General features: G+C 37.5%; 1 protein-coding gene across 1 annotated transcript in view; it reads right to left on the minus strand.

Moving 5' to 3' along the window:
* Positions 1–1,511: 1,511 nt before the first annotated feature.
* The window catches only part of LOC126277976 (engulfment and cell motility protein 2-like), a 69,641-nt gene continuing 57,040 nt past the window's right edge, over positions 1,512–14,112 (minus strand). The window contains exon 5 of the mRNA XM_049977635.1: positions 1,512–1,781. Within this exon, the coding sequence (XP_049833592.1) occupies positions 1,603–1,781 (179 nt within the window). The 3' untranslated portion in view covers positions 1,512–1,602. The remainder of the gene's footprint in view (positions 1,782–14,112) is intronic.

A 14,112-nucleotide genomic window follows, 5' to 3' on the forward strand; every position in this document is an offset into this window, starting at 1 on the left:
ATTTGACTGCTGCTGAAGAGACATAACTTCAAGGCAGTCTTAAGGCCTCCAGCTAAAATGTGCCATATCATGAAATTGACATATATGAAGAAATTATCTGAATGGGATGGAAATCAGTAGATGTGATGTACACACACAGATAATCAAATGATTATAATTTCAGAAAAATTGAATGGTTTATCCAAGAGAAAGAGATTCATAGTCATAATTCAACCAGAAATCTCGTTGACTGGAGTAAAATTGTCTTCAGTGATGAGAGGTGTGTCAATTTGAATCCCAGAGACCAGTAAAGGTGCATCTGGAGGTGCTGCAGACAGTGGTGGGATACCAACCTGTCACCTGCCCTATGGTCCGACAACCAGGGTTGATGGTTTGAGGGACAATTTCTTGTCATAGGAAGTTCCCTTTGGTTGTTGTCTGCAGCGCCCTTACAACACACTGGTACATTGACGAAATTCTATATCCAATTTTTGTTGCTTTTCTCGGCAAGCCAACCTGGGCTTACATTTCAGCAAGATAATGCCCACTCGCACATGGCAGAAGTTTTTAATGCTTCTCTTAATGCTTGGCCAGCAAGGTCACCAGATCTCTCTGCTGCTGAGAACATTTGGAGCATTGTGGGCAATGCCCTCCAGCCAGCTCAGGATTTTAATGATCTAAAGTGCCAGTTGGACAGAATTTGTGATGATATATCTCAGGTGGACATCCAACAACTCTTTCATTCAGTTCGAAGCTGAATGACATCTTGCATAAAGGCCATAGGTGGGCCAGTGCATTATTGGCTTGTTCAGTTTGTGAAGCTGTTTTTATTGAATAAATCATCCAACTTTTAATTCTAATCATTTGCTTGTCTGTACATGCACATCACCTCTAACAATTTCCATCCTGATAATTCCTTCGTGGTGCATTTTCTTTCTTTTTTAGAGTGCATTGTGTGAGTGCAATCACTGTAATGGTGGGAAGACTGAGCTTATGGTAGTGCAGTGTTGTATTGGGTGGGAGAGATATCTGTGACTACACTACAAAGAGAAATCAGCAGTTGCCAATCGTGCTTAGTAAGATGGACATAAAATTGCATTCGATGATACCTTTGTTGCTACCTCTATCATCACATTTCTGAGATAGTATGATTAAAAAACTAATGAGGTAACTCACCTCACACCACCATAAAAAAAGAAGATGGCTAGCACCTAAATGCAGTGTGGAATCTGACCATTTTCATTTTAAATTGGGCAGGTAGGATGGAAACTTTGCTTTGAATGGTGATACGCTATAGACTATGTACCAGTGCTGTCACACCTCATACAACAGCTATAAAAAATCTTATGGCAAACAGTTACCACTCAACAATGACCAAGTTACACTCAGTTGAACTTTTGTACTGCTTAGAACTTTAGAGAAAATTTTATTCAATCTCTGTTTGCTTTATATGGGCTACATTTTACACTAATCATACAAAAAAATTCATTGAGATGGGAAAAAGGATAATGCTTTACAGTAAAATATTGCTGTCATGTTTCAATGCTTTTATTCTCCTTACAAAAAAGTGTAAAAATTGTTTACTTTCAACAAGTTTTGTTTCAATTCTGTCAGATTCAGTATTCACTTTATTGCCTCTGATACAAATGGATCACTGAAGTCAAAATCTGGAGGATCATCTGGTATGGGTGGTGGTGAATGTGGGATATGAATTCCTTCCAAATCCATTAACTGGAGTCTTATATCCATGTCCAGCAGTGTATCCAGATCACTTTGTAGTTTTTTGCTTTTCATTGAACGACCTGAAAAATTACAGAAAACTTTGTGAACTTTTGTGAATTGTGTTTTAGTCATCTCATGATGTACATTTGCAATCCATTTGGTTTGCATGCAGGAGACATGTCAAAAACTTATAAAACAATTACAATAATTTTTACATTAGTAAATAATAGCACTATTTAAATAACAACACTATAATGATATTTCTTGGAATGTGTAACACATTGTACCCAGCTCAAATTTCCAGTTTGTCCAGCATGAATTCATCCACTGAGTAACAACACTTCAGTGTCAGCACCTCATATAGCTTTCTTTTAAGTGAACCTATATTCATCTGCATCAACTTGTTCCCTTTTAATTTATTAGAAATTGTCATTCCCGTGTATTGAGGTCCCTGGGCATACAGTGTGAGGCAGTGGGTGGCAAGCATAAAATTTTCTTTGTTTCTGGTATCATGTGAATGCACAAAATGGTTTCCCTCAAATAATTCATGTCTGGTGTACAAAAATATAATAATCTCATATATGTATAAGGATGGCAAAGTTAATATTTTAAGTTTTCTAAATAATGGTTGACATGTTTCTTTGTGATTTGCAATGCACATATGTAGTACGATTTTTTTTCTGTGTTTTTAGTTGCCGCACTATGTTGAGTTTCCCCAACAAACAATACCAAACCTAATAATGGATTCAAAGTAGCTTGTATATGCTACTTTTTTGTGTGCTCATGTCAGTTGATAATATTTGCTTTGCAAATGCAAAGCTGCTCAGTTTGTTTGCCAGGTATTAAATGTGTGCCTGCGAGCTCAAATTTTTATCTTCATTTAAACCTAAGAATTTGACTGAGTCAGCTTCTTCTATACCTTGGTTGTTGTGTACAATCTTAATCTGCTCATTTTGACTGTTTGGTTTTGAACTGCATCACGTGAGTCTTAGATATGTTTAGATTCAACCCATTTAGCTGAAACCATATTTCTACGGTACTGAGGGTACTGATCACAGATTTGCGAATTTTTTCCAAGTCCTGATCTTTGACTAGAACAGAAGTATCATATTTGAACAGAACTGATGGGCAGCTGATATTTTATGGTACGTCATTAACATAAAAGAGAAATAGGAATGGGCCTAGTATGGAGCCTTGTGGAACTCCCTGAGATATTTTTTTCCAGTTACAAAAAAATATGTGCCATTTGAAGAAATGCTAATTCATTGCTTTCTGTTGGATAAGTAGGATTTAAACCATTGTAGGGCACTGCTCCTAATGCCAAACTTTTCAAGTTTGTAAACAAGCAATGCATGGTTTACGGAATCAAACGCCTTTGGGAGGTCGCAGAAAATTCCTACCACCTTATTTCTCTTGTCTAATGATGTACTTAATTTCTCAATGAAACTGTTTACTGCAACGTTGGTGTTTTCCCCCTGCTGAAAACCAAATTGATTGTTTAGAATAACAGATTATTTTGCAATGAAGTTATGGATTTGTGCAAAGGCAAGTTTTTTCAAATATTTTAGATAGGACTGGGAGAATCAAGATAGGACAATAATTTCCCATGATATCTTTTCATCCCTTCTTGAAGAGTAGTTTGACTTCAGCATATTTCAGTACCTCTGGGAAACAGCCCTCTTCAAAACATTGATTTATTATCTGAGCTAGTGGGTTTGCAATTCTGTTGTGTACCACTTCAATAAATTTGGTGGGTATTCCATCCCAACATGCAGATTTTTTGTTTCTTAATGTTAGAATAGCATTTTCTACATCCTCCACAGAAACTTTTGAAACTTTTGTAAAGTATTCAGAGTTTTCGCCTAGGCCAAAGGGATTTACTTTGTTGTAATAATCTGTTACATCTGCTTGAGACTTTGCTACATTCATAAAGAATTCATTAAAGTACTTTGATATCTGAGTTGGATTTACAATAGTATTTCCTTCAATGTTAATTTTTGGAATTTCTTGGTTACAGGCTTTAACACCTGACTCAGATTTAATAACTGACCACAAAGCCTTTGTCCTATTTTTATGATTTTAAAATTAGCCTGTTATTTGCTAGTTGTTTTGCTGCCTTGACAACTCTTTTAAATATGGTTTTATAGAGTCTAACATAGTTAATGAAATTAATATCTTTATTATATTTTAGTTCTCTGTGCAGTTGCCTTTTCCTTACACTGGTAATTTTTATGCCCTTGGTAATCCACTTTACTGTATTTGTTATTTTAGTGCTGCAGAGTCTAGGTGGAAATGTTTCATTAAAGTCTCCAAGAAAACTATTTAGGAATTTCTCAAAGTTTTCGTCACTTGAGTAACAATAATCAAAAAGCCATGTTTTATCTCTTAGCTTCTCACTAAATGTTAGCAAGTTTTCTTTGCTACAGTTTCTGCTCATATGGGTTCTCATATGTGAAATGTTCCTCTCTGTCAGTGGCAGCCCAATGAACAATGCACAATGATCTGAAATACCTAGATCTAGACAAAATGTATACACATCTTCATATACATAATTAGTTAGAACATTGTCAATGCATGTTGCTGATTGCCCATTGTCTGTGGTAAATTTCTTTACTAAGTCAGTGAATCTTGAAGTGTGGCTACTACCACATGCGATATCAATATTAAAATCAGCAGGTATTACAACATTTTTCTTTTTTTTCTCTACAAAGGTCTTCTAGCATAATTTGAAGTTTACATGAGAATAGTTCTGTTGTTGACATCCCTGGAATTCTGTATATTGAGATTATTATAACATTAGCTAGTGAGTCCATGATTTCTACACAACAGCTCTTGAACACACATTCTTCATTTAAATAATTAAAACAGTTTCTGGTCTCATAATTTATATCACTATGTAGAAGTATATATGAGCCTCCATGTGACTTGTTTCTTCTGCAAAAGCTACTTGCTAATCGAAGCCCTATTTTGTTTTAGAATTTTAATTGTGTCCTCAGTAAACCAGTGTTCATTCCAACAAACAACTTTAATATTTGCACATTCTGACAGAATGATTTCCATTTCATCTATTTCAGAGCTTTTATTGTTAGAAGCATCAGTGTGTAGGCCATTTATATTCCAGTGGATAATATACCTACTTTGACTATCATTTAAAGGCTTTAGCACATTTGGTTCTGTCTTTCTTAATGCTACACAAGTTTTTTCACCCCCATCACAACTTATAAGTTTTCCTTATATTTATGATATGGCGAGTATCTATGAACATCTTACTGAATATTTTTGAGCCCGACCTATTAAGATGGAGACCATCTTTGGCAAGACACTTTGCACTTAGAAATTTGTTGGGATCAATGAAAATGACTCGTAGTTTATTGCACTGTTCTTTAATATTGCTGTTTATTCTCTGCGCATAGCTGTCACTCACCGATCTTCTGTACCAATGCCACTTATTATTATTCTGGAATTCAGGTAGAGTCTTCTGGTCATTTGGATGTGGTTCTTTGTGTAGTTTACAATTTTTTCCTCAATGTTGTTTCGAAGCATATTTGTTCCCACATAGATAAAAACACCTTTTGGATTTCTGCTACGTTTATCTGCTGCATTCTCTCTTGAATTTAAGCCGACGTTCAGGTGTGTATGCATCCTGATTCCAGGTTGAATGTCGATTTTGGAATTTGGTACAACTATGTTTTACAACACTATTATTTATTGCTTTATGTAGTACAATCTTTGTTGTAATTTTCTTTGCATACATTGATATACACTTGGATATTATACTCATTCATCCATTCATTCATACATTGTATTCTGTATACACTATGTCAAGGCAGAATAATGGACTGCCAAACAGTCAAAACAAACAATGCAACAGAGACACAGATGTCGTACATTGTTTCTAGAATAGCTTACCATTTACCATTGATAACAGATGTTTCAGTGTTTGTCAAGGGAACTTTTTAAGAAAAACTTTAGCTATGGGCACAAGGAAACATCATCGCAGTGAACAGTTGTATCTCATCTACGAAAATAATGTGTGATGTAATGATCTTTGACAGTAAGTGATACCTTACTTGTAACTTCTGTATACGGGTGTAACTAAATTCCCATTCACATACTTTATGAACAGGTTCCTCACATCAAACACAGGAAAAAATGTTTAGTAAACAGAGGCTCTAAAATTCATACCTTGAGAGCTATGAGTGCTTGTCCATCTTTTATATTGTGCTATGAGTGCTTGTCCATCTTTTATATTGTGAAACACATCTCTTGTGCTGCATGCTCTTTGCTTTCCACAGTTTGGGAGGAGGTGGTATGGACCAAAACAAGAAAAAAAGTCCAGTACACATGGGTTGTCAAGAGCTATGAGCACTTGTCCCTGAAACTTTCTGGCAGATTAAAACTGTGTGCCGGACAGAGACTTGAACTCAGGACCTCTGTCTTTCGCAGACAAGTGCTCTACCAACTGAGCTAGCCAAGCACGACTCATGACCTGTGCTTGCAGCTTTACTTTCACCTTCTTACCTTCCTAAAATCACAGAAGTTCTCCTGCGAACTTCACAAAAGTTCTCCTGTGAACCTTGCAAAACTAGCACTCCTGGGAGAAAGGATATTCCAGAGCCATGGCATAACCACAGTCTGGGAAATGTTTCCAGAATGAAATTTCTACTCTCCAGCAGAGTTTGCGCTGATATGAAACTTCCTGGCAGATTAAAACTGAGACTCAAACTTGGGACCTTTTTCTTTAGTTTTAAGATTTTGTTCGTGCATTGTAGGATAGTGCAGTGAGACATTAAATGCATTTTGTAGACTAACTGTGAGACTAGGTGAAGCTGAAGTGCTTCAGGAATTTGTATTTGCAGGTAGTAAAATAAATAGTTCTTTAAAAAAATCTGTCAGCATGTGTTTGCATATACACAAGCTTTAATTGCAATTGTTATATTTCATATGTTTAATTAGTGCAAAATTTATATTCCCTCCATTTGAGGTTTGCAGTGAATGGAAAATAAATACCTCATTTCAGTTGTTAATATATTTTACCAATTGGCTATCTTCACTGATCCTTCAAACAATGGAAACTCCTGGTTGGAGTATCAACACCATAAATATGACATATTAAGTTGCAGACTGGCTCAAATAGACACTTACACGTAAGCTTTTGGCCACAGCTTTTGTCAGAAAAAGAAAGAAAAACACACACCATTCATTCACACAAGCAAGACACCTCACAAACTCATGACCACCAAAACTGGGAGCTCGAACCAGAATCAGATCCTTGCTGCCAGAGTTGCATTGTAATTCTGGGTCAAACATTATTTATTTATTTGCTATTTTTTTAGTCTGTTATTGAGATGCAAAAACAGACCAAATGTTGAACATGAATTGACATGAATATATCGTATAATATTTAAACATAATTTTAAATGTATTACTGTAACCAATCATTATGGTGTTCAAGGGGGAAAAAATCTGTATAACATATCTCCACAAAAAAATTTGAATATGTCGATGTACTACCATTTGCCCATTTGGCACACAGATACAAGTTCATCTGTGATCCAGAAAGCAGATGCTACTGGTCTGCTGTACTGTCTGCATTGCTGGATCACAAATTTTATAGTTTATAATTCTGGACTGCACTGCTGTACAACACTATGCTACTGCAAATGGCATCAGGACCATGCTAGATTTGTCATTTGGCTAGGTAGTTAACCAGCGGCATGCTGAGGCATAACTCGGGATTCAAATGAGCTGTGCTACTGTGCCATCCTTCCTGGTCCTCCCTGAGGCTCATCTCCTCACTGCTTCCAGAAGGTTTGTTGTAGGCAGATGTTCTGCCATGATGTGTCTCATCATGATGTATGGCCTCTTCTATGTTGTCTCTCAGCCATGTATGCTTGCAGTTCATTATCTAATATTTAGGTTGTCAGCAAGTTCAGCTTATGCCTCAGTTCCTTATTCCTTATTATCTTAGAGGCTGTTCTAACACCAAAGACATTCTTGTCCTGGTATGCAATGTCTTGTTTAATGGCACATTCCCAGACAATGGTCTGGAGTTCCAGTTGCTACTCAATTACAAGTGTCTGTGATGTGTTTTCGTATTTTCAATAAGTAGCTGTGATATGGACCATGTCCCAACAGGTAGCATATAGTTCCCTTGATCAGAAGAAAGAATGACTTTCTGGTTCTTTCTTTTATGTTAAGAAGAAGTGGGTAAGTTCTTCTTCCTGTTTCTGCTTGTTTGAGATTTTTTGCTAGTCTCTGTCAGTGCATGCCCTTAGTTCCTTATTCCTTTACCTTATCATATTCACTCTTTTGGAGCCAATATTGTGCATCTTTCTTTCTTTTGGGTAGTTCTAGAGGTAGCAAACCTAGTGCAACCAGCAATGCCTCAGTCGGTGCTGTTCTGTACACGATGTTTCGTCATTATCATTCTGAGACTGTGAGCCCAAACACTTGACCTGTAGCCCACAATAGTGATTAAGATTGCATTGTAGTGCATTCTTATTGCATTTAGTGGAAAACTTATTTGGCTAGTTGCTGCCATTCTGTCCAGGATTTTAATGCCTCTCTGTCAGATGATTTGTGTTCATTAACTCGTGCACTAGCTCAACCTATATTAACAGATTACAGGTTGTCTTTAAAAGTAATGAATGACCAGGCAGCAACAGTAAATAAGTGGAGATCTTACAGCCTTTAAGTCCTTTTGGTACTTGTCTGTTAGAAGTTTGTTTGAACACTACAGTGTCTCACTAGGCATGGTCCTTTTGGAGATGGTATGCCTTTGCATTCCTCTGACCTTTGAACTGACTTGTACTGTCAGTTATGAGGGACCTGAAGTTTAACATGACTCCAAAACTCATTGCAGCATGGCATCTGTCACATCAACAAACATGAAAGAAGTGCAAAACAACAAATAAGAAGCAGAGGACTGATCAGGGTTTGAATACCAAGCCTTTCGATGCATAGTCTGGACTTCAACCAATAAGCCATCACTTTCTTAGAAACACTGAATGTAAACAAAAATCTATGTTGTTAGTAAAAGACCACTTTGATTTTTTTCTTTTTCCACAGTTGGATAAACCAAGAGCAACTGGCAACCAGGATGAACTCCAGTCTTCATATGCATTATAACATTTCACTACTTCTAAAAACAAATCATACAAAATGAAATTAACATTGAGTAGAAAGATGTGTTATTTTTCCTGTTTATGAGCTTCAAGATTATTTGCTTCTGACTAGCTAATAGTTTCATTACATACTCGAACACCAACATATAAAAGACAGAGAGGTGAAACATAGTTTTACACAGTACAGAATCAACTTGTCATACATCCCAGAGATATAACGCATCACAGATAGGACGAACTTCGTAATTTGTATTTTCAATTTTTAACACTTCCTCCAAATAAAATATTTGAAAAAAACAGTAAATGTCACATGGATTTAATCTTCTGCACTCCAATTCCTTCAAGCAGCATCTCGAATTGGACCCTTTCCAATGGCTTGGTTGGTAGATCAGCTATTTGATATGTCCCATCAGTGTGTTCTAATCCAAGATCCCCATTCAAAAATCTCTCTCTGGTGTAAAAGTGGCGGACTTCAATGTGCTTTGACTTTCGATGATACATTGGATTTTTAGACAACTTTACTGTACTTGCATGGTCAACATAGAGTGTGGGAGGTGTCACTTGTTTGGATGTTCCAATCAGTTCATACAGCAACCTTTTCAGCCAAAACAATTCCTTTGGTCCTCACTGTCTGATATTATTTCTGCTTCCAAATTGGATTTCCACTGTCTTTTGTAATTGACTGGTCCGTGATACAGCCCCATGAGAGAGTGTTGCGACAACACCTGTTGTTGAACATCTCGTGTCCTTGTCACCAACATAATCAGCATCACTGTAGACTTTTAAACAAACTGCATAGTTCTTGTAAATAATCCCACAAGTCATTGTATTCTTCAGGTATCCAAAAATTCTTTTCACTCAATTCTTGTCTTCAACTGCAGGATCTTCCATGGCTTTAGCTGCTTTGTTCACTACAAAAGCAATATCCGAATGGGAGACTGTAGTCAAATACATCAGACACCCCACCGCTTCACGATAAGGAACTTTGGCTGTGATGTTCTCCTTGACATAACTTTCTTCACATCCAATTGGAGTAGAAACTCCATTAGCTTCATCCATTCCAAATCTCTTCAGAATTTCCATTGTATAGTCCTCTTGATTAATTGCTATTGACCCCTCTTCATTTTGCTGTATCTTCATACCTAAATAGTTGCTGGGAGATCATCTAGTTGTATGAAACTCCAACTTCAACATTTCCATGAACTCTTCAATGTTTGCTTTATTGCTGGCCACAACTGAACTGCCATTGACATAGACTGCAACATATAAACAATTTTTGTTGCTCGGACAGTAGAAGAATCACAGATCAGCCCTTCTGTTTTTAAATCCAGCTTTGTTCATGAATTCTATGAAATGCTTGTTCCAACAACGTGGTGCCTGCTTGAGACTATACAGACTTTTCTTTAGTAAACATACATGTCCAGTATCATCTTCAAAACCTTCAGGTTGTTCCATGTATATGTCTTCTTCTAGTACACAATTGAGAAAAGCTGTTTTGATGTCAAACTGGTCGAGTTTCATTTTCTGTGCAGCAGCTACTGCCAACAGGATTCGAATCTTATCATAGCGTGCAACAGGGCTGAATATTTCTTCATAGTCAATTCCCTGCCATTGTACATGTCCTTTAGCCACAAGTCGACCCTTGAAACATACATTCCCATTTTCTGCTGTTTTCTTATGCAAGACCCAACAATTTTGCAAAACCTGTGCACCACTTGGGCACTCAACTAATATCCAAGTATTATTCTCTCTGAGGGACATTGGTTCTTCATGAATAGCCACCAGCCACTGAACTTTATTGCTAGACTGCAAAGCTTCAGTATAAGAGCTTGGATCCTTATCCCTGATTATAGGGGTTCCAGCCATGTACACATAATCTCCACTAGTAATCCAGTCTGGTTTTTCTTCTCACGTTTGCTTCTTCGTTTCTCACTTAAGCCTTTACTTCCTCCAGAACTTGACGTTGGGTCTAAATTTTCTTCCTCCTCACTTAATTCTTCTGTTCTTTTGTTATGGCTAACATTTTCTGATTCATTTTCCTCATCAGAAGCCTCATTAGGTTCACTTTGTCTAACTGTTCCATCCTGAGCAATTTCAAATTCAGTAACATTGGTCTGCAGATAGCATACAACTTCAGCCTTAAATTTCACATCATGTCTTAGCACAACCTTACCCTGAGATGGAATCCAGACCCTGAAGTCATCTCTGTCATTCACATATCCAACCAGATGTCCATGCACAGCTTGGTCGTCAAACTTTGTGCAAAAATTCTTGTTTACATGCACATAACACTTCATTCCAAAGATCCTCGGATGATTCAGGTTGCCTACTGGTTGTCCATACCACAGTTCATATGGAGGTTTGTTTTCAATAGAGGACTTCCCAGTGTGATTCAAAAGATATGTAGAAGTATTGCATGCTTCTGACCATAGTTCTTTTGGCAGATTACTGGGGTTCAACATAGAATGTGCACATTTCACAATAGTTTGGTTTTCTCTTTTGGTTGGCCTGCATCTCGTGGTCGTGCGGTAGTGTTCTTGCTTCCTGCGCCCGTGTTCCCGGGTTCGATTCCCGGCGGGGTCAGGGATTTTCTCTGCCTCGTGATGGCTGGGTGTTGTGTGATGTCCTAAGGTTAGTTAGGTTTAAGTAGTTCTAGTTCTAGGGGACTGATGACCTAAGATGTTAAGTCCCATTGTGCTCAGAGCCATTTTTTTTTTTTCTCTTTTGGCAATACCATTTTGCTGTGGTGTGTAAAGTGGGGTGACACAGTGCTTGATGCCTCTGTTTGCTAGCAATTCCGAGACCTTCTTGCTGTCAAATTCTTTTCCTCCATCACATCTGAACTGTTCGAAGACAGTGCTGACTTCACTCTTCTGCTTTAGGAAGACAATTTTTTGCTAGAGTCATCTTTGAAAAATACATAGTAATGAGCTTTTCCATGAGATTCTATAGTCACAGGTCCATTCAAATCAGCATGGATTTGTTCACCAGTAACCATTGGTCGATTCATTTGAATCCTGAATGGCAATCTATGCATTTTACCCACTGCACATCCATCACAATATTCTTCTTTGCATCCTTCCACATTGATGTTCATCTGCTTCAAAACACTTTTCACATGTTGTTTGTGTTGGTGGTCAAATCTCTCATGATAAATTTGCAGCGTATCTGACAATGTCACCAAGTTCACTTGAACTGGCTAGAATTGTTTAAATACATGTATGACAAGAACATAGAGACCATGATTGACATGACCAGTCATAATTGTTTCACCAGTCACTTTGTCTTCTATGTGGACACTTTGGTCACCAAATCTTGTGCAGATACCTTTTTGTGCAGCTGCTTTTACAGAGAACAAGTGAGCACTTCCTTCAGGAACGTGAAGCACTTCTCTCAGTTCAGCATCCTTTGTGGAATTATTCTGAAGTTTCACAGTTCCCTGTCCACGAGCCAGCATGCTTACACCTCCTTTCCCAATTGAAATCTTTTCAGGAACAGCAAATTTTGTATGAGACACAAAAAAATGTTTATTTGCGGTGATGTGATTTGTGGCACCACTATTGCAATACCAACTGTTGATTTCAAAACCATTAATGACTGAGGCACCAAAGACATGTGCCAAAAATGCAACATTCTTTTCAGACTGATTGATGCGAATTTTTTTATCTGACTTTTTCACTGAACACACTGCTGCCCAATGCCATACTTGCCCACATTTATGACGTGGAAATTTTCGTTTTGCTCATTCCACATTCTTTTTCTATTTTTCACTATTGTCACATTTATTTCGCTGAATTTTCTTCTTAGGACTACTGCGTACAACAAACGCTGCTGATTCAACCGTACTTTGATCACACAATTAAGTGGTCCACAATTTTTCAATCAGAAGATTCACACTTTGAATTTCAAATGGAATTGTGTCCCACAAGTCTTTGAAGTTGTCATATTCTTTGCCTAGCATGGATAAAATTCGGCCATTTAAGATTCTTTCAGGTGAAACATTTTCTTCATGCTTCTGCAGTTCATTGTTCAAGTCCACAAAAAGATACTGCAATTTCATGACGTGAGTGCTAACATCTTCATTGTCATCACGTTGAACATGAAAAAATGACTCTATCAAAATATTCAGTCATTGCATACTGCTACATTTGAACTACGCACTAAATTTGTCCCAAATTTCACTTGCATGAGTGCTTGTTAAAACAAGTTAGACTGCTGACTTCCCTTGTACACTTGCTAATAAACTAGCCACTTTTGCATCATCTTTCATCCACTGGTGATGTGCTGCCCTTTTTTCCACGGTTGCATTTTCTTCCACTTCAGGACACTTCTACATACCTGTGAGGATGTCCTCAAGTGCATACGCTGGCTACAGCATCAATATATGCCACTTCCATTTCGCCCAGTCTTCAGGTGCATTGAGCTTGCTCACATGTATTTTATAGTCAACATTGCCATTTCCATTGAACACACACAAAAATAACAGTCAAATTCACCGTTTCTGTCATAAATTCACAGGTGAGCAAAAACAAACACTTCACGGCTTTTCATGCATGGCCTGGGCCCATAACCTGTTAAGATCATTTATTTCTGACTAGCTAACAGTTTCATTACATACTCAAACACCAACATATAAAAGACAGAGAGGAAAACACAGTTTTACACAGCACAAATTCAACTCTGTGTTACATGCCAAAATGTCAGAAAACCAAATTTACAATTATATACAAGACACACACACACACACACACACACACACACACACACACACACACACACACACACACTCACATGCACTCACGCACATGCGCTAATGCAACTCACACTTGCATGACCACAGTCTTTGGTTGCCGAGGTCAGAGACTGTAGTCGTGTGCGAGTTGTGTTTGCATATGTGTGTGTGTGTGTGTGTGTGTGTGTGTGTGTGTGTGTGTGTGTGTGTGTGTGTGTTTTGTCGTAATTAAAATGAAGGTGTTTTATCCAAAAGCTGCGACTCACCATTTCCACTATAAAGTGAGTAGAAATCTATTTTTTTTCATAATATTTCATTATTCCATCCTGGGTTTACCATTGTTTTATTTTTTGTTAGGTACATTGATATGTATGTGATATTTACGTTAAGGAGGACGTAGTACTCGTATTTTCATTGCCCCTGAGATTCCCGTGTCACAGAGCAGTGAATTTGAATTTGAATTTTTACACAAATCTTAATTACATATGTGATTTACTCCATCAGTCTCTAATTTATTTTTGCTTTCTGTTAAGTGACCATAAGGGACTGCTA

The sequence above is a fragment of the Schistocerca gregaria genome, chromosome 6 (assembly GCF_023897955.1).
Source record: "Schistocerca gregaria isolate iqSchGreg1 chromosome 6, iqSchGreg1.2, whole genome shotgun sequence".
Classification (NCBI taxonomy): Eukaryota; Metazoa; Arthropoda; class Insecta; order Orthoptera; family Acrididae; genus Schistocerca; species Schistocerca gregaria.